Genomic DNA, 23,624 nt, shown 5'->3' on the forward strand with positions numbered 1-23,624 from the left:
AAAAATCAACCATAAAATAAACACACAAATTAAATGAAAAATTCTGTTTTTTTGTCCTTAATTTCTAAGTTATAAAAGATGAAGTGGCTTAGCAGCGAACAGAACACAAAAGATTACTTGTTCAGCAGAAGCCAGTGTCAACAAAAGAAAGACCTTAAGAAGACCTTAAAAAAAATTAACATTTGGGTAATTTTTGTTATACTCTAAAGCTCTGCCCTTTGATTTTTTCCAAGTAGCTTGACCAACCGAGAATACTTATTGTTAGACGAAAACCCAAGTCAAAGGGCAAGGAAAGAAAAACAGAGGCGTAGGCAGAAAAAACACTGGTACATACAATTCCCAGTAAACCTGAAATCCTTTTACAAAAACTAATATAATACATTTCACATTAAAAATGATGGTGACAGCAACTTTGAGCAAATGTTTTGAAATGTTTTAAGTGATTTTAACCAAAATTAGAGCTCATTTATCTATTATAGTGCTTAACAGAAGTTAAGTACAGCTTTTCCACTGAAGGAAGTGCCCTGTAAGGAAGCAAGTTTACGTGGAATTTTGTGATTATTGCAATTGTAGTGGGTAAAATCGGGTATTTGGGGGGAAATCATATTTAAATATCAAAATTTGACCAGTTTCCGAGTAAAATTATTGGTTTTGGGAAGGAAATTTCGCCAAAAACTTTTTTGTGTTCTTGAACATGTGAGTTTGTTTTTAGCAAAAATAGTTTGCACTGTTTTTGAAATATTTTCAAAATTCTACATACGCATGTATATACATATATTGAGTTTTTTTAAACTTTTGTTATGACTGTAAAATGTTCAGATTTCGATGATTTGGAACAACTGCTAATGTTTAAATAAAAGAAGGACCGCTACTTAAAAAGTGCTCCTCGATTTTTACAATAATGACAATACTTAACTACAAATGGAAAGTTTTGACCTACAATTATATACTTAATTTAATAATCAAAAGTGTTTATAAGAAATGTTTGTTTGAGTTACATATGTATAAGAAGTTCATTGACTTGAGTTTGGTAACGAGATTAGGAAAAAGGCGTTGAATACGTCAAATTGGACAGTTATGACACATTTGGCCCAAATAGGGAATGTCCATTCATTCTTTATCCGTTTAAGATCGAAAAACCCAAGTTTCGAGTTGAATTTAATTAGGGCCCATGGTTCATGAGTAGATCAATTCAAGCCAAGTCATGCAAATACATAGACAATAAAATGTAAAAAAAAACTATAATCTAATTGTAAATGTATTATGTTTGTTTACATTTGTGGCTTATAAATATTTATTTTTAATTTGGAAGTAAATAAAGAAATATTTTCAAATATATATGTTTGAAAATTGTAGTTGAATATGTATTGCCTTCATTGTGTACAGTGAAATACCAATATAGCAAACTTCGTTATAACAATAAACTCAAAATACATTTTTTCTCTTATAATTCTTTGATAAAACTTAAAATTCGTTTAAGTACCCACAACGAATCAATATATATAACAAAGAATTTTGTAAGCCTCTTAAGATTCATTATATCAAGGTTTCACTGTACATACATTACATGTGTTTGTCGGTAAGTGTTAGTTAATCGACACACATCATTTATTATTTAACCATTTGTTGTATTGTTTTAGGAAGTTCGATGTGCATGCAACTGAATAATTGAAATCTTAAATGTGAACCTATCGAAAGACTCTAAGGCGACTTTAGGACTGGAATTTGTAAGAATTTTCAATATGTTTAAATTTTTATTTTAATATAATATTAGTGAAATAAATAATAATCCTCAAGTGGTGTATGGAAGGATAAGCCTTCTTTAATTCACGAGGTGTTGAGGTACATATTCGACAACATATTTGTTAAAAATAAATGAATCTCTCTTGATATTTAATCTAAGGACATAAGTTCTCGCATTATTAATTAAATATGAATTAATCTGTTGACTCACTCATACTCCTATTTTATAGGACTACAAACATCTCTCAAAGAGTATTTTAAACTATAAAAATTGTATTTATTTAATAACAATATTTTCTACACGAAGTAGTGAATTGGACTTCAGAATTTGATGTGCTGATGATGATGACTATTTTCTTAAAATGCCCTTCATCTCTGCTTAAGAAAACGGAAACTTTGACTTGTAATTTCCACAGATTTAAATTAGACAGCCTTAAAGGTACCATGGATTTAATTTCTGACATGACTCTCATCTCGAATCATCACATCATTCAAATTGTGAGTCAAAATCTAGCCAGTTGGTATTCACTTTGATTGGAATCCAAATGGTGAGTTTTGCTCATTTTCCTGCCGGAACTTGTTAAATATTTAAATAATTCATTTTCAACAGGTCGTCTCGCCGTTTCCTGGCTACGTCCATGAATGAAATGAAAATGGAAATATTTTTAAGAACAAGAATAGAAAATTAAAAATTCCAAATGACATTTGTGTGCGTGTATGTGTGTCTGTGTGGGTGTGTGCAACGGAGGCAGTAGCTCGGCTTTTGTTGAAATTAAATATGCAAATACTATTTTTTCCTCTGTTTCTGCTGTTTGTATTTGTTTTTCTTTTTTTTTTAATACTCTCAGTCAATTGAAAAATGCATAAGAATAAAATATAAGAATGGCCACAAAGCAGGAAACGGAAGCAAGAGAGATGCAAAGATGAAGGGGGTGGGGATGGGGATGGGTATGGGTAGGAAAGAAAGGGAAATTCAAGTGAAAGCCAAGTTGAGGCAAGAACTAATTGCCGCAACAAAAACTTTTAGCCAAGTTTATGTTGTTTTCCCCTTTTCTTCATTCTCTTTTTATTTTGGACTGTCTCTTTCTCTCGCGCCCTCTCTGTCTTTCTCCACTTTGGCCCTCGAGAGGGAATAGCCACGACCAGTTGTGGTTCTCCTTTTGTGGGCGTTAATGTTGGCATTGTTTGTGTGTGTGTGTGTGTGTGTGTTGGAGTCGGTGGTTATGCAGCCGTATGGGTGTGGTTAATTGCGATTGTCTGAAAGTTGGCAACGAGCTGCGAACGGAAATACATCAGCAATTGACACATTTAGAATCCAACTAGTTGGAAACTAGATTTTTAAGGATTTAATTATATCACTTCGTCCTGTTTCCTTTTGCTTACACTGGGCTTTGATATCTAAAACGCCAGCCGTAAAAATGCGTCTAATTAAAAATTCCATAAAATTTTAAGAGCGAGACGTTGCTCTTTGCCTGTTTCTGGTTCGTCATCGTCATCATCATCATCATCACCATCGCCGTCATCATTATTATCTGCATTGGAGCTGCCGTTGGTTCACATGTTAGGAGCAACCATTGGAACAACTTTCAGCAGGTAAAGAAGCAACTCATACATAATTCATTTGCCAGGAGGAGTAGCAGGAGCCCAGCTCTAAGTGCTTTGGCTTGGGTAAGGACAAAACACAAAAACAGAGCAGCAGCAGCATCAGCAACAACAACAACAACGCCATAAGGCAACTTTAGCCGGAAGCGCGTCGAGGCGGAACCTAGACGATACCTAGGTATACTATAGTATGTACCCGCCCCCATGGCTCGTTGTTTATTATAATGGTTTTCGTGGTTAGTTTTTCTTACTGGGTGGATGGGCTTGCGATGGCTTTTCATAATTGCCCATGTAAGTAGTAGGGAGACAAATAAATAAAGGTAACTTTAAAACGCGAGCGAAATTTATAAAGTCTTCGACCCACCGGGCGTATGATAAATGTTCAAGCGGAGCAAGGAAATTTCTCAGCTTAAGGCCAAGTGCCATCAATATCAATTGTCTGGCTTAGCTAACCGAGTAACCGAGGATATGTTTCAAGGATATGCCTGGCATATGTCCTGCAGGTGGCTCTTGATAAACCGAATTACCACCAGCATCGGATTGGCTTTGCGTGACTTTTCCTTTTCGTTGGTTTTTTCTATCTCTCTCTCTCTCTTATGCTTTCGTTTTGCTTTTGGCCATTAATTTTCCCAGCAAATTAAATCATTTATTTTGGTGGCGGTTAAAGTGATGGCAAGTCATTTATTTCCAAAAAAAACAAGGACAAGATAAATTTGACTTTAACTCAAAGAAAAAGAAGTAAAAAAACGAGACCGAATTATAATTATAATAATTTCAATTTGCATTTCACTTAAATCTTGTGCGCTTTTTTCCTCTGTAAGTAGTAAAAAAACAAATAAAATAAGTAAAGAACGGAGCAAAGTTTACAAATATTTGCTGTGCTACTTTTGTCACTTGACCTTTTTCCATACCCTACATTGATGTATGCTGTGGAAGGGGAATATAAATTGAAACAATAGCAGAATCCAGCCAATTTGAATCATTGTGAGCATCAATAGTCGATTCAAATTTCATCTAAAGACTACAAAACATTTCCACCTCAAAGTGGAGTTTTTAATTTATTAATAGATTTTTGTCTGAGTTTGTTTTGTGCATTGGCATTTCTGGAAAGTAGTAAAAGAGTCAGAAATTAAATATTGGCTAGGAATCCTGGTTTAATGGGTTTGGTTATTCAAATTCCTATTTCCACGTGTTAGGGGTTCCCGATCCTTTCTCGTCCCTTATGATATGACTGAAAAGGCTTTAGACCTCATGCTACTGATATGCCTATGTCTAAATTGGTAATAATTACAGAGGATCTAGCATTGCTTTAAATATTCCTCATACGCCTAGTGCAACAAGTCAAAGAAATAAGGGAAAGATCCCCAATAGTGTTTTTAGGGTAACTCAAAAGCGAGTCAAATGTAATTTTGCTGGACTTCGGAACACATACGCACACACTCACAAAACACATGACAGGCAAGGACATCGAAATGTTACAGCCAAGAGAACGAGTGTGGGTGAGAGCAACAGCTGGCTTTTTGTTTGAAATTTATAATATAATATCCACTCCATAATAATAGAGAGTTGAGTCTGTAGTAAACGTTGTGCCACTTGTCCAGCCATTGACATGGCTCTTTCTCGTCCCACTGTTTCTACTCTCCAACCGATGCTGCTCTCTAATAACGATTGCCACTTGGCCGGGCCAAGTGATGCTCGAACAAATTGCAGTTCGAGTAATGAGCAAACCAGGAGCATGGCCATTTACGCTTGACAAAACATTTATATGGCCATTTGCTTGGTTTTTGTTTTTTTCTTTCTTTTTTCCTCATTCTATTTTATTATTATTTTTGAAAAATTAAATTGTGATTTAATAAAGCGTTAAATTCTTTTTGCCCTCAAGCTGTGTTCAACATTTGTGAGATTTGAGTTTTTGCTTTTGGCTTCCGTTTTTTGCTTTACTTTTTTTTTCTTCCTTTTTATAAGTTCTCAGCTGTTGCCTTTTGACAAATGAATGTCGGCAGGATAAGCCTGATGTGGAACAATTTGAGATGTGTGTGTGTTTGTGTGTGTGTGTGGAGTCAGACAAAACGAAACGAGCAAATGCCAAGACGAACATTTTACCAAACAAAAGTTCCCTTTAAGCAAAGACTCTTTAACGATAACCGAGTTAAGGACCAAGGATGCACATGTAGAGAATGAGAATTCAAAAACCAATTTAAAGATTCATTTCATATTGGTTTACATTTCGTCGTTGTGCACAGCATCCACACACATGGACACTGATATGCCAGGAATAAGAGATTCTTGGAAAGGCTACCGAAGGAGCTTTACCGAAAAGCTCCTCTTAATTACATGAGTGATTATGTGTTTGGATGCATATCCTTTAGAGCTTAGGTGTTCCTGCTTAATGTGTTCCCTGTACAAATACATATAAAATGCAGTTTGAAATTGAGAAGTTCTTATTTTGCATTAAAAATCTGTTTGAGGTATTAGTAATATAATATAATTTGTACATTAAATTTTAAATGAAATATCCAAAGATTTTAATCATTTATAAATATGTGTGATATTTTTACCCCTTTGTTTACTTTTCTTTCAAGAGAGTGAAGCTTATATTTGCCAACAATCGACTTAAACACTTATCTAATTAATAGTAAATTGAATTATAAGCTCTAAAGTAATATAAACATCAGTCTCAAGAAAAGATAAATTTAAAGAAAAAAGTGCAAACTTTGCGAATTGAAGATACATTTTAAATTGAGGCATTTTAAATCGGTTTAAACAGCTTTTTACTTGTATAAGCCTTAGTCCGTATATGTTTATTTTAGTCCGTAAAAAAATATTAAGCTTATCTTCACGTCACGTTGGTCTTTAAATTTTTTCCGGACTTTGTTAAGTTGACTCATGCACAGCCATTATCTACATATATATCATATATATATATGTCATAATAGCAAAACTTTATAAAACAATTTTGATTACCAAGAAGAGCTCCATGTCGTGCACTAAGACGGTGAGCAAGGAGTCGATTATTTTATACCATCCACGGTCACACTTTAAATGGAGCCTAAGGACTCTAGTGGGTCTTTGAAATAAATTCTTCAGTGAAGTGCAGAAATAAAACAAATTTAGAATTTTATCATAAAAATTAGGAAAGAAGAAAAATACTGGCAAAGAACTGGAGAGCTTTAATAGGAATATATTTAACTAAAGAGGTCTATGGTTATTTATAAAAATATTCTTTATTTTATTTCCCTGAAGCAATCGATTGAAGAGGACAACAATTCAATCAAAAGGTATCTAACATCAATGGTTGTTTTTTTAAATTTGCTTATTAAAATAAGGAGCATAATATATTGAAAGAAAATAAACCCAAACATAATGCAGAAAGTATTTTCTTAGTTGTCAAAAGTTTTATTTAAATATATGCTTATTTTACTCACCGCTTGTCCATAGCAGTTATCCATTCCATAGCCATTTTGCTGAATTTTGTTGATTTTTCTTTGTTTTTTTTTTGTTTTGTTTTATTAACTCAGGAAACAGAAAATAAACTTATTGGGGAATTCTGGTGTGTTTCAGTTTATACCTCAAATCATTCTTAAAGAGAAATAAATTTAGCTATTGGGTAAAAGTAGTCTCGTCAATTCAATTTACATCTTTGACTTATTTTCTTAAAGACATTACATGGCATTAAATTGCTGCAGGACAATTTTCGAAATTGTTGATGTTAGAGCTTTGGTTTGGTAAGATGGGATAACGTTTTGTTTAAGTTATTTTATTTTTATTTTTTTTTTCTGTTTACTAATGGCAATTGCCCGAGTAATGCTATGCAAATCTTCAAACAATTTGTTACTGGAAGCTTTTCTAACCATATAAACAGCATTGAAATGTCCAAGTTAAAAAGGATTTAATGTAATTTGAATGAAATGCCTTCAGCCAGATGGAAAATGTTTTCATTTGGCTGTTGAAATCTAGTTTTTTTTTTTTTGCATCGTTCCCTTTATTCTGCTGCCTGTTATTGTTCTTCATGTTAGCCAAAAGGGTTTTCATTCTCTATATGAGTGTAGGAATATGTGTCCCTCTGTGTATGTTTTTGTTAATGTGTTGTCCCTTCAACAAAAGGCAAATGGAAACTAACAACGAAAAAGAAAAAAAAGGAAATGTTGATGGAGGCAAAACCAACAAACTGTCAGCAAATAAAACCGAAATAACAATATGTTTTCATGTTTTTCATTCATTCTTTTCAGTTATTAAGCAACAAAAACAACTCCAGAGTGTGTTGAAAATTGTAACACTTCTCTCTTTCCCTCTGTTGGATTGTCCGATTATGAAAATAAAAACCTTGTTTGCTCTTACACAATGCATTATCTCTATATACTTAATATTGGAATAGTCAGTGTCTATGGGTCTGTGGGTTTTGCGCATTTCATTTCAGTTTTTTGCGTCAATGGGAAAACATAATTTATACTACATATTATATGGCAAAAGGTACAGACAAAAACAGAAACCGCAAATGCAGGCTAAATAATTACAAAGAGCTCGACGCCCAAATGTAGGCTACGTATTTTATTTTTGTCCAACCCCTTCCCCTTGCCTGTTTGGGTTTCCATGTAGAGCAAAAGGCAGATAAATTTTATCATTTCGTTATCACACATTTGTGTGAGTTTCCATGATACAAAAAAAAAATGAAAAAAAATAACAAACGTTGGACAAACTTTTCGAAACTTTGCTAAATTTCTCTAATTTCACAAAATTTTCGTTTTGTTTTGACTAAGTTTTTAATTAAGACCATGAAAAGAATGGAACATGGAAAAAAAAGGGAAAAAGAAATACAAAAATTTCACTTTCATTTGCAGATGACGAAAAACTTGGTCAAAATTGTGAGTAAAGAAAACGAAACTTTCTCTTTCAATTAAACGTTAAACTAAAAACTAATTAATAAATGTATTGCTGATCCGTGTCCAAAGTTTAAACTAATTATTAAGTTTTTGCATTAATTTAGTTTGTTAATGTTTCACTTTTAAATGCAACAATCATTTGGGAACGAGAGTTGACAATAAACTGACAAATTGGGAAATAATTCGCTGCTTTTTAAGAGGTCAACAGAAATATAAACTTGGTGGGCACACAACATTTATGGATAGGAATATTTTTCACATTTATTTCTCTCAGTGCAATTTTTGACTTTACGTTTTGAGTTGTAAATATTTTTGGTTTTTCCCTTGTTGGATTTGTCTTCCTTTTATTGGGGGAACTTTTCGTTTCGAGCGCTCACACATCCGTTTCGTTGTTTAGTCGCGTCGCAACTGACTTCACCATGACGCAGGACCGAGAGCCTAACAGGTGAGTTTTCCCATTTTCGTTCAAATTCGTGCTGCACGGTCGGCAGTTGCCGATAAAGAGGGATGATGGGGCTGGCGATGACGATGACGATGATGATGATGATGAAGTTGGTGGTTGTCCGTAGTGTGGTGTGTCCCAATTGTCTAGATGTTTAGGTGGGTTAGCCGTCAACAAAAAACAAAATTACTCATTGCCCGACGACTGACTGCAGTGTTGACTGTTGTTGTTGGTGCGGTACATTTTTTGGCGCGTTTTTTCTTGGCAACAAATTTGTCTGCACAGTGGTTGGGGAGCAGTTTGTTTTAAATTACATTAACATATCATCATTGAGTGAGGACTGAAGGAAACACAAAATTTGATCAGTTAAATTCAATTCTTTATTTACATTTGTATATGTAGGAAAATACAGAGTAAAATCGAATAGATTTTCTTCTGAGTAACATAAATTGTCTAGAGCTTTAAAGGAAAATATTGTTTAACACCCAGACTATCAATAGATTTTCTTACAAAATGTGCAAATTCTATAAGATTGATTAACTTGTTTTTAATTCATTAAGATCGTTTAGCAATTGCGATTGTTAGTAGCCAATTTTGTAAATACTATAAGTCTTTATTATTTTTTTAAATTTTCAGAAATTTGAATTATTTTCACATTGAAACAGACCTACGAAAATTAAAACCTATCGATACTTGTTTAATTGAGTCCACTTAAATGTTGGATACTTTCCGTATTCTCGTATATACATATATCGAAGAATTTCTGAGTCTGAAAGCATCTTTATAGCGAAAGAATTTTTCGAACAACGAAAATAAAATAAGTCAAAATCAAAGTTGTGGCAAGCCGTTATAGTTCCGTTATCTCAAACCTCAGTATACCAAAGTGAAAACAAAGCAATGTTAGCTAAAATCCCGTTATTTTGTATATCCACCCCAATTCAGTGCAGTTTAATAATTATTTTGATGTACACAGGTAAAGGAATCAATAGATACATATATCGAGAAATCTTCTGGTTCTCTTCTGATTTGCTATATTGGTTTTACTGTACCCACATATATATTTTTTTTATCCTTTTTCTGCCTGCAGGTAGAACAAACAAAGACTAGCTTTTATTTAGCTATATAACCTTAGCAACAACAAAGAAGCGGAGCGAATAGGGAAAAAAGAAAATTCAAGAAAATTGTTGAATATATAATGGACATACATACAAAGACAGGATATTCCTAAGTGGAAAGATTGACATTAAAAATAAATCGCGAGCACTATTACTTAATTTGAGATTTTCAGATATCTAAGGAATCTTTGGAAAGCGGGCAAAATCGCTTATTCTTAACAACTACACGTAAAAAGTACTTTAACTAACTTTAAACAATTATAACAATCAGACTTAATTTTTTCTTTGAAAAGATTCTTAGTTCCATTTTAATAAAAATGGGTGTTGCGCGCTGTTTATGGATAATATGTTCGACTAAAACTAAGAGCACATTCCTTTTGTCTCTTAATCGCATCTTGGATCTCGGATGCATGGTATAAAAAATGTTTTTAAAAAAAAATTGTTAACCGATCAAACAAGAGGCACTTGACATTTTCTTAGAGCGATTTTCAAAGTGAGTATTACCAAAGAAATGGAAATTTCTTTCAGTTTTAAAAGGTTTTTGTTTGGTTGCTGCAACATTTGGGCTTCGCAACATTTTGACTTGGCAACATTGTGTCTCGCCCTTAGTCTAGCTCTCCTTTTTTTTGGGTTCTCAGCAACAAACTGTTGAGCGTTGTATATTTTTGGTGAGTCGTCGCAGTGACCGGGCACTTCAACAGGCAATTCCCTCTGGGCCATGGCACCCCCTCAGTTCCCTCCTCCATGTGTCCATGTATCGTCTCCTCATGCTGCCAGTCGGCAGTCACTTGCCTCTGAATTGCACATAAAATGAAATCGCAATGCGAAACAATCAAAGTGTCAATTAAAATATTCACAACAAGAACAATAACACGGGGAGCCAGCGTGTCAACACGGTGAACACACCTTCACATGCACACCACCCACACACAGACACATCTATACTATCCCACACACACACTCAAACACTCAAACACAGCCACACACATAGGGGCACATGCTGAGTATTCAGTCGAAATTGAAAAAAAGGTGCGAAAATGCAAAGCTTTTTTGGCTTGCCTTTGTTTTTGTCCATTTTTCTGTTTCAGTTTCTTTTCTTTTTTGTCTTCTTTTTTCTCTCCACCTTCTGCTCCATTTTTTTTTTGTGTGTTTCCGTGTTGTTTTTTGGTTTGTGGTCGCTGGCTACACAATATTTACGACACTCTCGAGTGCCTTTATTTCCGCATGAATCATTCCCACACAGTTCCGTTCCATACTCAAAGCGTATAAATTCCTTTGCCCCCCACTTCCATCAGCCTGGGCCACGCTCTCTCTTTGGGCCTCTCTCTCTGCTCTGTCAGTGCGTGTCTGTAGCATTTTTTTATGAGCTATGGCCCCCCTCCCACTTTAGTCGTTGTGGTCCTTGTCGTTGTTGTTGCTACTGCTGCTGTCGACAGGACTATCATATCATAGGCATTTCACAGGACGCAAAGAAATTCCAAGTATTTCTGCTCGTTTTACAGACATTTTGCCTGTTGAATTTGTCGTCACATGCTGCCTTCATGTCCATAGTACACACATACATGTATACGTTTTTACATACATATATCAAATATATTTATCATCGTCTGCGTATGGGGCCAGGACCCCATGTCAGTAATTATGATAAATGTCGCCTTAATAAACTCAGCTGGCTTCATTCGCCATCATCTCACCATATTTTCATCATCATGTTGTTAAAGGACATTAATGCATTTTCCTCTGACAAGTTTCCGTAAGTTTTTCACCTGACTCCCTCTAATGGCATTTCCTGTCCAGTTCCCAGTTCACAGTTTTCATACACCATTCACCGGTAACCAGTTGCCAGTACCCAGTTCCCAGTAGGGTGCCATTAGCAGCAACAAAATGTTCTCATTGTTGTTCTTGTTCTTGCACATTGATCGAATGACATTGTCAGTCAGTCAGTCAGTCAGTCACTCAGGCAGTCAGTCAGCCAGTCAGTCAACCACCCACATGTGGCAGGTGGTAAATGTTCTCAGCCGGCGTCAGCTTCATGTCAGAGTCCTGTAATGCTGCCTTTGGAGCGTGTTTATGACATGATTGCACTTTTGCCTTTTCTATCCCATTTGTTCTTGTTGATGTCATTAGCAGGCAACGTTTCGCCCCTCCCCCTTCATGTTTATGTAGCTGCATTTAATGGTGATTCAATCACCATTTAACTCAAATTGCCTATTAAAGTGGCCTAGACTCAGTTTCCATGTAAATTTGTATACCTGCCACACTTATGGCCGGGTAATTTGATTAGTTCCATCAATGAGGCGACATTTTCGGGGTAGTTGCTACGAAGACGCGAATATTTAATTTACCCTTTACCAAACCATCCAACGGTTAATTTTGGACTAAATAGGTTTAAATACTCAATTACTCAATATATAGTCTATCTATGTATCTACAAATTATTATTAGAAATGGGGACCTTGAAGAGTAAAACGGGCAATCTCGTTAGTCCTTATAAAATGAAGAAGAGTCCTTAAAGTATTTTTAATCGATATTCCAAACGGAAACAACTTCTCAAATACATAGAATTATATTCAGAATTGGAATATCTTAAGTCTTATGTTAACTATTCAAAAATTTTTAATACTAATTCATACAAATAATTAAGACGGCAAGTTTCTGTACTTAAATAAGTAATTGTTTCTGAAATCCGCGTTCTAAGAAATCAGAATATAATGTCTTTTAATCTGAGCAAAGGTTTTAAATTTGATAAATAAACTTTAATTGTCGAACTTTAAGGACCGAACAATGTTTTTACTATGGCTAAAGTATAAATTTTATTTTATTTTTATCCAGCATAATCCATCCTTTTATTCAATTAAGTGACTGGTTTACATAAAAACCATTAGGCATATAATTAGGTATAAGCAAATACTACCAATAATTGTTCGTATAGTCGAGACCATTTTCAACAAAAAGTCGACTATTCAAAAACGACTTTTTAATTCGACTAGTCCATCCTTTAATTTCGACTGTTAATGGAGGCAATAAATTTTTTAAATGAAGAATTGAAAATGAACAAAACTTACTTCATTTCAGCATTTTCTACTTAAACTTTAATTATTTATTTCGCCATGTCCAATAGTCCAATCGATAGCAAGGCATAAATAAACTTTACTTAGGATCAAAATCGTTTTTCTCATTTTGTTTAAAATATACAAAAAATTGGTCATTTTCATTCCCACATTAATAAAAAAAGTGTAAATTGATTTATATCTTGATCCTAAAGTGATATTAAATAATATACTCTACTTTACTCTATACTTGCAACTTTTCGGTTTTTTTTATACTTTGACTAGCTTCAGTCGAAGGTTCAACTCGTCCCCTATTTCAAGCGTCGATCTTTCAGTTTGCCACTTATTTCTGAAATTCAAGTCCTAGTTTTGATCATCATCCTATTGTTAATTGAGCATTTATCTTTATAGGCACGAAATATTTATGTAAGTATATTTATGATCATGTCCTTATTATTTGATTTGACCGTAAAGACATACATAAATATAAAGTTGCCTGTGTGTGTGGTTATAAACTTTATTTGAATAGTTATCACACAGAACGAAAAGTTTATATTTGTTATATCTTCAGAGTCGAATTGATGCCCACAATGGCATAACTAAATATATTGTAGTTTTGTAGTTACATCAGTTTATATAATATTTGAAGTTTATGTACCTATTGTTTGTGGCCAATTTTCGTTCATCAGAGAAAATGCTGTAAATATATAATTTTAATGGAAATTTCATATGAACAGATTGTGTGCTCTCAGAAAAGGAAAGACTTGTTTAGGCACGCATTAAGCCAGAGACTATGGAACACAATTGAACAATTCAATTACCTCAACGTGTGAAAGAAAAGTCGGATTTCCTAGAAGCATCACTAAGTTTAATCTAGCAGCTCAGTACTTAAATTGAATTTTGGCCAAACAGCTAATAAACTCGTTTTCACACTTTTGCCATCTTGAGGAGCGTTTAGCTATTCGATTTTTTTAATTTAGAAAAGGACTTAAGGACAAACTCAAACGAGTTGAAACACTTCTCTCAGGGTTAATACTTACTTATATAGATGTTGGATCGATTGTTTGTTATACATTGAAAAACTATACAAAAATTTATCAACGCAACTATTAGTAAAAGAAGAAGTTCACCTTTTAAAGTTAATCTACGATTATATCGATTTTAGTTCACTTAGAATTCCGAAAGCTGTTCTTGCAGTATTAATTAAGCACTTCTAGCCTAACAAGTAAAGCTATTATACACAAACATGTATATTCACTGAACCGCAAAGAACATCGATTTGAATGAGTGATTATACTTGTGGGAGAAGATGACTACTTCAGGTTATTAGTACGAGATAAATCCCACAAACATCTGCTCGAATGCGTCCTTTCAATTTAGATTCAGCGCAGGATAAAACCATTCGGATTGACTTTAAAAATTTAAACCTGGCCACGTACAAATCAAAAGTTAATAAACGCAATGTACATGAGATTTTCGAAACGACTGTCTGTCTGTCTGTTTGACTGTCATTTGCATTCAACCAGAAACTTGATTATTCGCGCGATTTACGAAAAGCAATTGGCAGAGGAGCCGACGAGGTAGTGGGTGGGCTGCGGAATGGAGGGCGACAGTGCTTAATGAGCTCAGTGAAATGTGTGCTTAAAATTAACTTTGTCATCTCAGACTTTCGTCCTGACTGCCTTGAAAACATTCTCGAACAACTCCAAACGACTGGCAGCTGTTGCTCAACGAGACATGCTGTTATAATTACGTCTATAATTTGGCAAGAAGCTTAAAGACGACAGCCCACAAAAAGGGTTCCCTAGTCCAGACAGAGTCTCTTGGCAGAGATTGCTTTAAGCACCAGCGAAAGGGAAAGGCATTCGCCTTTAAGTTCAACCGACTCCAAGGTCCATGGCAATGCACTCAGCCAGCTGACGGGACAAAAATTGCCACTCAACATGACACAAGAGAAAAAAATGAGAGGGAAAGTAATTTCTCCCCTTGTTGAACATAATTTTATGCAATTGTTTTGCAGAGTTCGGGGTTTTGGCAAGTGAAAAGGTTCCAGTTTCTGCATTTCCCTTATGTGGCTAATTGCATTTGCATTTCCCATTTTCCATTTTTCTCATTGAATCTCTCGATCTGCCTCTCTTGAGCATAGCAGTGCCATCAACAAAAAAAAAAGGAAAGCTATAAAATGAAAACATTTCATTATAACAGATGCATTGCACTTTTTATTATTGCACTTTACCACCGCCATTAATGTTGTTGTTATTATTATTGCTGGCGCCGCCACTCATGAGTGGTTGAGTAATGTTTTTTATCAGTTTGCAAATTGGATTAATTAATGATGCGAAAATATTTCTATGAGCTTTCCACTTTTGCCGATTTCAGTCGTAAAACATCACTTTAATTATTGTCGGTAGCGGGACTCGAAAATATCCTTTATCCAATTCGAGCTGTCAGTCTCCCCAGAGGACTATTAATCTTTTTGGCTCTGTATATGGCGATATCCCCTCATCTGATCACAAGTAATTGGGTAGTTTATTCCGTATACGAGAGTCCTGAAAGTAAACAAATTAACATTACACATATCGCACATTATACACATAATAAAGAGAATAATCATCTAAGGACTTTCCTCATCATTATTCATCTTAATTATTTAAATTGCAAACGTCTAATGAAATTGGACATACCCGATATGGCGCCATGCTTTTTTATGCAACATTAAAGCTTAAAGTACAAGTTATCCTGGGAACTTTAACACCTGAGTGCCTGCAGCTGTTGATTTTAATTTAAAGCAACTCAAGGGCTACAAAAGAAGAAAACTATTTATCAACCTGAAACTGATGATGATGAAGGGCCGTCCAAGGGTCTGTCATTCTGCTCCCTCTGCGCGCCTGTCAGTGTTAAGGCAAGAGAAAAACAAAAACACAAACAAGTTATCAAAAGCGCATCAAGCGCGACAGTTCGAAAGATCCTGGACGGGTCCTTCAGGCACGCACATTTCTCAGATGGCAGCACGTACAACACAAGGCTCTTCTCTTCTCGTAGGCAGCTTGAAATGAAGCCATGGACATGCTAGGCAAAAACGTTGACAGTCCACAAAAAAAAAGAGAAAGGAAAATATTCACTAAGCAAGTAAGAAGCGAAAATCGATTAGAAGATACCCTGTTACAGCAATAGATCTACATATATTTAAGTCTATACAAGTTGCTATTCTCTTGGAATATTTATATATCTTATTTTTAGGTGACTTTCTCTGATAGATTTAAAATAAGTTAAAAACTGCTTTCCTCTGGATCGCCATGTATACCCCTTTTGGATTTTAGGTACAGGGTATACAAAGAATAGAAAAAAATGACAAAATGCTGGAAAGGACGAGAGGAAATAAACTTTAATACAAAGAGGCTGAGAAGAACTTGACAATCCACATAAAGATGTGACAATACACAGAGATAGAGAGATATAAAGAGTGAACAAGAGGAAGATTATATCTTACATAGATTACACTTTAACCCTTCAAGTTCAAGTGAAGATTATTTAAGAGGAATTCGCATATTTCATAATTAATTAAAGCCCTAAGTAGGTCAGCGTTAAGCCCTAGACTTAACCTTGAATATCTTTGATTTAATCCAAGCAAATGCACAAAGATATGGGAATAAATGTGTATGTGTGTGTGTGTGTGTGTGCGTGTGGGCACATAGTATTGACCAGGGTAAACATCTATCAAAAAGGTCCTAGGCTAACTAACTAATATTTGCACATTTAATGGCCGCTAGGGGGAAGAGACCGAGAACTGGCCTTGCCTTGATTAAATAAGCAAACAAAACGGAGCTAAACAAAAACACAAAATGCTATATTTGCCTAATATTTGTTTACGCATAGGCAAGAGGCAAAGAGTAGGGTGCAAATAGCAGGACCTTCAAGGATACAGACAATGAATGAATGAACGGGGAGATGCCAGATGAATGATGGGAGAGTGTGCGTGGCTTCTTAAACGCTGTTAATGCGATTTTTATGCGATAAACGGGGACATAAACGCAATAAGCTACAAATAATCAGCAGCAGCGACACACCGACAGACATAACATTTCTTCGTCACACCTGAGTACCTGAGAAATCCAAATCCGATTCGAAACAAAAGCTCGTAAAACAAGAAAGAAAAAGTTAAGGGTCCTTGTTTTCGGGTCTACCGAAACACACTTCCTTTTTGCGTATTCAAAAGCAAAGCAGGGACGGATTAAGTAGGCTGGAACCTCTAGTTGAAACTCTTGATCAATCGCCTGAACAACTTTAGTAAAAGCCTTATTTAAATTGATTCAAATAAGGTTTTTCTTTTTTATGCTTACTTTAAAGCTAAACGAAAATAAAAATTTTATGTAGCCCTTGAAAGTTGTTTTGAAACTCATTTAAGCTTAATAGTTAATAGTTCAAAATTTTCTCTTATTAACAGTTTAACAATTTAAACGAAACTAATCTATCTTTGCATTTGCGAAAACTAACTATGAGCTTATTTAGCTTAACGATTATTTTTTGTATGTTTGTAACCTTGAAGATGGCTTACATTTCGATTAGAAAACTTTCTTCACATTACTCATACGCAGTGTGTGACAGCTAAGCCAATTAAATATGAAATGAACATGAGACTCATCATAATAATGAGATTGCTGATGACTGGAAAAAAACATGTAAATGTAAAACATGTAGCTAAAAATAAGCACAACGCATTCTTGTCATTTAAAGTTTTAACCTTCTTTAATCTATATTAAGTTAAGAACCATGTAAATATTGCTATTCTGATTTGCTAGACTATATTTAATCATCATTAATGAGTTGACTACTTTTATCAGACAAATATAGTAATCCAGACGTGCTAATTGGAATGTTTTTGTCTAGTCTATAGTTTTGTGTAATCAGACGAATATGTTTGGTCTATTATAATTTCGTTAAGAATGAATTAACAATTAGTTTGAAGAACTACAACATGGCCTAGTATTATTGCCTATCGGAAAATGTAATATATCAATAATAATTTTTTACTTGACTGAGAGAGTTGTTATACATCTATTTAAAATCACATATTTGTTAGTTTCTTAAATAAAACATTTTGTTAAATTCGAGGATTGGCCCCTAAAAGGATTAAACACTTATGGAGAGCATAGAGCGGCCCCGATGCTTAGTGAAGCGATGCGTGGCCCCATCTTTATGCAAATGTATGCTAAGGTGTTAGCTAAAATAAAGCCCAAAATGAAGTGAGAAAATAAAATTAAAGCCCTTACACACTAACAAACACACACCACACACGCGCACACTTGAACAACCAACCGGAAAGTTCTGTTTAGTTGTTAGCTATAAATTTCAATGAGTCAAAGGTAAATAAAATGTAAATTGCTTTGGTTTTCGTTTTTTGCTTGGTTTGTTTTCATGTCTTGTCTCCCTTTATTCGTGGGGTGTTTAGCCAATGCCAATGCCAATAGGTCTGATAAGGCGCAGATGGTCTGGTAGTACAATATGAATGGGGAATGGAAATGGTAATCGAAATGGGTTTTTTGTCTGCTATGGCAGTCAAGGAACCCATTGAAAACGCTGAAAACGCCATTGAACTTGCCCGCCTCAGGGGAAAATAATTAGCTTTAGAGGACAGATGAGGTAAACGACACCAGAAGAAATTCATTTGGTATTCACTTTACGTAAATATTGAGAATAAATGGCTTAAATGGATTATCAAAACGCTTCTGACGCTTGTTTTGTGCTCGAAATATAATAATTGACATCTTGGTGCTACGAAAAGCAAAACTGTTTTAACTTAAATAGATCAACTAAGGGACTTCTGTCGAGTGCTGGGAGCTAATTTAAATGCCCAATTGAGCAAAACAATAAATCTGCCCAACATCAAAGTGTTTCCCTTCTGGTAATAAATAACAACTTCTGTAATTGTAACTTCCCAAATTTGTCTTTAAATAATAAATTAAATAGTTCTTACGTTGACATTTCATGCGAATTCGGTTTTGTCTAGCAAATTGTTGGAACGGGAGGGTCTTTTGAAGATGGCTTCTGCTGAGTCCTGTGTGAATTTTCGTTGCTAGAGAAGTGTGCTCATAATTCCGGGAATTTCAAGGTTTCTATACATATATAAGCAGTGGCGTCTCATTTATATCTTTGAGGGCTTTACTCTGAAATTTACCTTGCCTTTAAGTGAATGTTATTTCATTTGTAATAATTGTTAGTATTTATTTTGTATAAATCAAAATAATTGGCAGGAAAATTAAACTCATTTCTTATTTAATGCATTATTAGGTAACAAAGCGGAGCAAGCTTTGGCTCCAAGAAGTCACGAAACGTCCATGGCTTATGGCAGGTCAAACAAACTTGTTCCATATTGGTTTAAGATCCAACATCGTGGACAAGGAATTATCAGGACATCAGAAAATAATAAAAAGGAAAGTACAATTTGTCCCCTGTCGAATAAAAAACCGAGCATAGCGATGGCTGGGAATGGTAATACTTAAGATAAACTTTAATTTTTATAAAATAAATGGAAATGTATTATTACAGATAAGTATGAAACAAAAGGTAAAAAAAGCCACATAGTCCAAAATAAAAACTTTTATAATTATAATGATTTTCAAATGAATTAGTTTATTAAAATAACAGAAATTAGTATAAAATATGAAATTTATTAAATAATTCTTATTTTCCCGTTTTAACAAAGAAATGAATTGTGAAAATATGTTCAATCTAATTTCTAATTTTTGGTAGCTTAATAAATAAGAATGTGAAAAACTGGAAAAGATTTCTTCAAGTGTAGTTAAATGTAAATTGCTGAAAATGCTTGATATTTTATTGTCCTCAATTGGCCAGTATATCAAATGTCAAGTAGATATCAAGTGGCCAAGATTTTCGCACATTATAAATAATTCACTAAACAAATGTAACAAATAGTGCTCAAGCACACACACAGCGAGAGGTGTAGAATAAGGAAGAGGCAAACAGACACGCACAGTGATGCTTGCAAAAGTATTGAATTACATTTTTAGCTGGACTCGTCTCTGTGTGTCTATTTTTTATGGCCCCCTAGGGAAGTGACGCCCTATGAATGCCATTTTAATACACAACAACAAAAAAACCAGCAAAAGGAAGACGAAACTTTGACAATATTGTCATGCTGTTAGCATAGATACGCACACACCCACACCATCACACACACACACACTTACATACATACACACGCAAATAAACAGACATTTAGCTAGACAAAAAACAAAATGTATGAATCTAAATGCTATTTTTGTGTTGCTTGCGTCTATTGATAGCCAAAGTTATCTGGGCAAACGAGTGTGAGCCTGCGTCACGAAACGTCTATGATGATAGAGAGCGAGAAAGAGAGAAAGAGAGAGAGAGAGAAAAAAGGCAGAGAGATAGAGAAATCGTTTTTCAAAACACTTATCAATTGGTTACTCAATTTAGCATATACACATATACAAACAATTCAGATTTGCCTATTACATTTGATATACCATTTGTGTTTTGGGAAAAGTTTTCACGACTCTGATAAATAGGCAATGGTTTTCACGGCCCCAAAAAGTGGGCAATGGTTTCGCACTAATTGTATTTCATCGGATTGAAATTGAAATTAAACTCAAGTAAATGCCATAAAAAGTCTTGGGCCTGAATTTTTTTCTTTTATTTTTATTTGCCTGTAAGCGGCTGCAACTTTTGTGTTTGCTTTAACATTGAGAAAGTTTTTCTTTTCAACTTTTTCACTGCGGTGTTTGTTCCCTCATTGCCTAGGTGTGAATGGAAATAAGCAGCAGAAAGTTTTCACCTTTCCTTTCGGTTTTGTTGGGCTCCCAACAACCAACAAAAGGTCATTGAACAATTGACAAAGTCGTTGCGTTTGCTTTTGTCTTTTGCTGGAGCCATTCAAGAAACTTTTACTTCCAGCCCAGGCACTTAAAGGTGATTTAAAAACAACAAGCAACAACAAGAACACAGGGATAAAAACTGCTAACTAGCTCAGGTGTAAATTCTATCAGTGTACGCTCAATTAGAAATTGCTCCATCGCAAAAGTTTCCCCTAGTTTTGCAAATTTCTAAAGCATTCCATTTGAGTGACCAGTCAAAGTTAAGATTATGACTCCTTGCTTATTATGTTTCCTAGAATCTGTGCTCAGATTATTATAAAGGGCCTTCAGCCGGAATGAACGGCAGTTGCCGATGGCCTTGATACCGAATCCATCAATTAGTTTCTGTATATGTAATAGCTTTCTTCAGTTCTCACTCGTCGCCTGAAGCCTTTAATTAATGGGAAAAGAACAGATACACACTAATTATAGTAAATAAAGGTAAAGTTCAAGTGTTTATTGCATTCGTAATCGATCCCATAGGTATTTGAACTGGGTTTCTAAAACTTTCAGAATTAATTACAAAGTAGTTTAATCTTAGTAATGCATTAGTACTTTATACTTTTATTTTTTAAAAGCCATATTCTGCGATCCTGGGTGCTTCCTATTCTTCCAATATGATTGTTTTACTTCTCAATTGTATTAAAACGGAATTTATTATTTCGGTCTTAACAACTTTGTATTTTGTATGACAAGCAATTGCCAAAATTCCTCAAATCAAAAGTATTCCGTGCACTTTATTCAAAATCTCCCGCTATTTTGCCGCAGTCCTGTTTTCGATAACGTCGATAACGATCACTTTGCTCCGATAGCGTCAATAACTTTGCTCCGATAACGATAATTGATATTTGCTTTGATAACCGATTGTGGTCGGTTGTTAATGTTTTTCCACCACTAATAAAGTTAATAATTTAAATAATTTGCAAACGCAGGGCCGTTTCAATTACCAACGTTAGAAAGAATAATAACAAACAACAACGAAAATGTTGGTAAACGAAGCTAGACAGGTGTTGAGCCGTGCCAGCTCGTTGGTGGGACGTCATCAGGTGAGAAATGGATAGCTGGTGGGAGGGGCAGAGGTGGCGGTATTTTATCATAGTTATATAAGGAGGGGGACACTAGCGAAAAGTTGATAAATTAAATAAAAAAACACAGATGCAACGAATTTATTTCGGATATCAAGAGTCGAAAATTATTGATTATGTAAACGTAAAACCCACAGTATGTGGGTGGAAAATTTTAAATTAAGGTGGCGTGACGCGTTGTTGGAATTAAGTGCTATTAACATTATCTTGCATTCTATCTCCCCTGCAGCTACGTTCCATAACCAATGGCACCGCCCAACTGGATCAACAGGCGCAGCCCAAAGAGGCCAAGGAACCGCAAATTAAGAAGTTCGAAATCTATCGCTGGAATCCGGATAATGCCGGCGAAAAGCCCTACATGCAGACGTATGAGGTAAATCTGCGGGAGTGTGGACCCATGGTCTTGGATGCCCTCATCAAGATCAAAAACGAAATGGATCCCACTTTGACTTTCCGCCGCTCTTGCCGCGAGGGAATTTGTGGTTCCTGCGCCATGAATATTGGCGGCACCAATACTTTGGCTTGCATCAGTAAGATTGATACCAACGCCTCCAAGTCCCTTAAGGTGTATCCATTGCCGCATATGTATGTGGTCAGGGATCTGGTGCCAGATATGAATAACTTCTACGAGCAATATAGAAATATTCAGCCCTGGCTGCAGCGCAAGTAAGTATTACGTATCATTCCATCTGCGTGTTAATTATTTCCCTTAATCTTGTAATCTAGAGACGAAGCCGGCGAGCAGAAGGGCAAGGCGCAGTATCTGCAATCAGTGGAGGATCGTTCTAAACTGGATGGTCTTTACGAGTGCATTCTATGCGCTTGCTGCTCAACCTCGTGTCCATCGTACTGGTGGAACCCTGAGAAGTATTTGGGCCCTGCTGTCCTTATGCAGGCCTATCGCTGGATCATTGATTCGCGTGACGAGAACAGTGCTGAGCGTTTGGGCAAATTGAGGGATCCCTTCAGTGTCTATCGATGCCACACTATTATGAATTGCACTCGTACATGCCCCAAGGGCTTGAATCCTGGACGTGCTATTGCCGAAATCAAGAAATTGCTCTCAGGACTGGCCTCCAAGCCGGCTCCAAAGATGGAAACGGCAGCGCTTCACAAGTAAGCGACTCTAGGATGAAAGTATCTAATGAACCAGTGGTGTGTGCTTAATAAGTTATGAAATTTATATATGCTTTAAGTACAATTTGGTACATAAAGTTAAAATAAATGACCTAAAAGTTGTGTGTATCCCTTAACGATAAATTTAAAGTTTTAAGCTGTTGTTGGTGAAGTCTCTTCGTTCATTTGTATATCATTGGCTGAATAGAAGTCATCAGCGACCGGAATGACGCGATCATTGGTTTCCTCATCCTCCTCATCATGGCTATCAGTGTCCTCGCTGTCGTCGTTAGCTGCAGTTGATTTATAACAATTATAAATTCAGATTCTTTGTCTACAGTTATGATATTCACTTACCGTCTTCATCGTCTGTCTCAATGCCTGGAATGGTCAGCACCTTGCCCAAGGGCTGCAAATCTGTGGCCGCTGTCTTAAGGCTCTCCCGCTGTCAGATAATCGCATAGTGAATCTGGAATTCTTACTAATATTTCTATTGACTTACCCAGTTATTACGTTCATCCTCGTACCGCTTCTCCTCGCCGACACTGGATGGCATATCGAACCAGAAGCGATTTGCCACAGTAGGCTTCAGAGTCGGAAAAAACGGGATCATTGGCATTTTGTTAAACTGTTCTGTAAACTATTTTTCTCAATTTGTTTTGGTTTTTTTGTTGACAGATCTGGCAACGCCAATAA

General features: G+C 35.4%; 3 protein-coding genes across 4 annotated transcripts in view; 1 reads left to right on the forward strand and 2 right to left on the reverse strand.

The window, feature by feature from the left end:
- The window catches only part of LOC6643336 (rap guanine nucleotide exchange factor 4), a 53,914-nt gene extending 45,300 nt beyond the window's left edge, over positions 1–8,614 (reverse strand). Inside the window, exons 1-2 of one of the 2 annotated variants that reach the window (XM_002066010.4) lie at positions 8,518–8,614; positions 6,771–6,924 (exon numbers count right to left, since the gene is read on the reverse strand). In XM_002066010.4, the coding sequence (XP_002066046.3) occupies positions 6,771–6,805 (35 nt within the window). In that variant the 5' untranslated portion in view covers positions 6,806–6,924; positions 8,518–8,614. Of the gene's footprint in view, positions 1–6,770; positions 6,946–8,517 lie in introns of both variants that reach the window. The other variant, XM_047009745.1, reaches the window with a different exon arrangement.
- A 13,013-nt stretch (positions 8,615–21,627) lies between these two features.
- Positions 21,628–23,072, forward strand: LOC6643258 (succinate dehydrogenase [ubiquinone] iron-sulfur subunit, mitochondrial). Its single transcript, XM_002066007.4, has 3 exons — positions 21,628–21,773; positions 22,042–22,478; positions 22,539–23,072. Exons 1-3 carry the CDS (start codon positions 21,711–21,713, stop codon positions 22,930–22,932), a joined length of 894 nt encoding a protein of 297 aa, XP_002066043.1. The 5' UTR covers positions 21,628–21,710; the 3' UTR covers positions 22,933–23,072.
- LOC6643257 (anaphase-promoting complex subunit 15) lies at positions 22,971–23,616 on the reverse strand. The gene is made up of 3 exons (XM_002066006.4): positions 23,431–23,616; positions 23,286–23,373; positions 22,971–23,221 (listed from the first exon to the last, which is right to left on the reverse strand). The coding sequence occupies exons 1-3, from the start codon at positions 23,545–23,547 to the stop codon at positions 23,082–23,084; spliced, it is 345 nt and encodes a 114-aa protein (XP_002066042.1). The 5' UTR covers positions 23,548–23,616; the 3' UTR covers positions 22,971–23,081.
- Positions 23,617–23,624: the final 8 nt, after the last annotated feature.

This window comes from Drosophila willistoni (genome assembly GCF_018902025.1).
Source record: "Drosophila willistoni isolate 14030-0811.24 chromosome 2L unlocalized genomic scaffold, UCI_dwil_1.1 Seg168, whole genome shotgun sequence".
Lineage (NCBI taxonomy): Eukaryota > Metazoa > Arthropoda > Insecta > Diptera > Drosophilidae > Drosophila > Drosophila willistoni.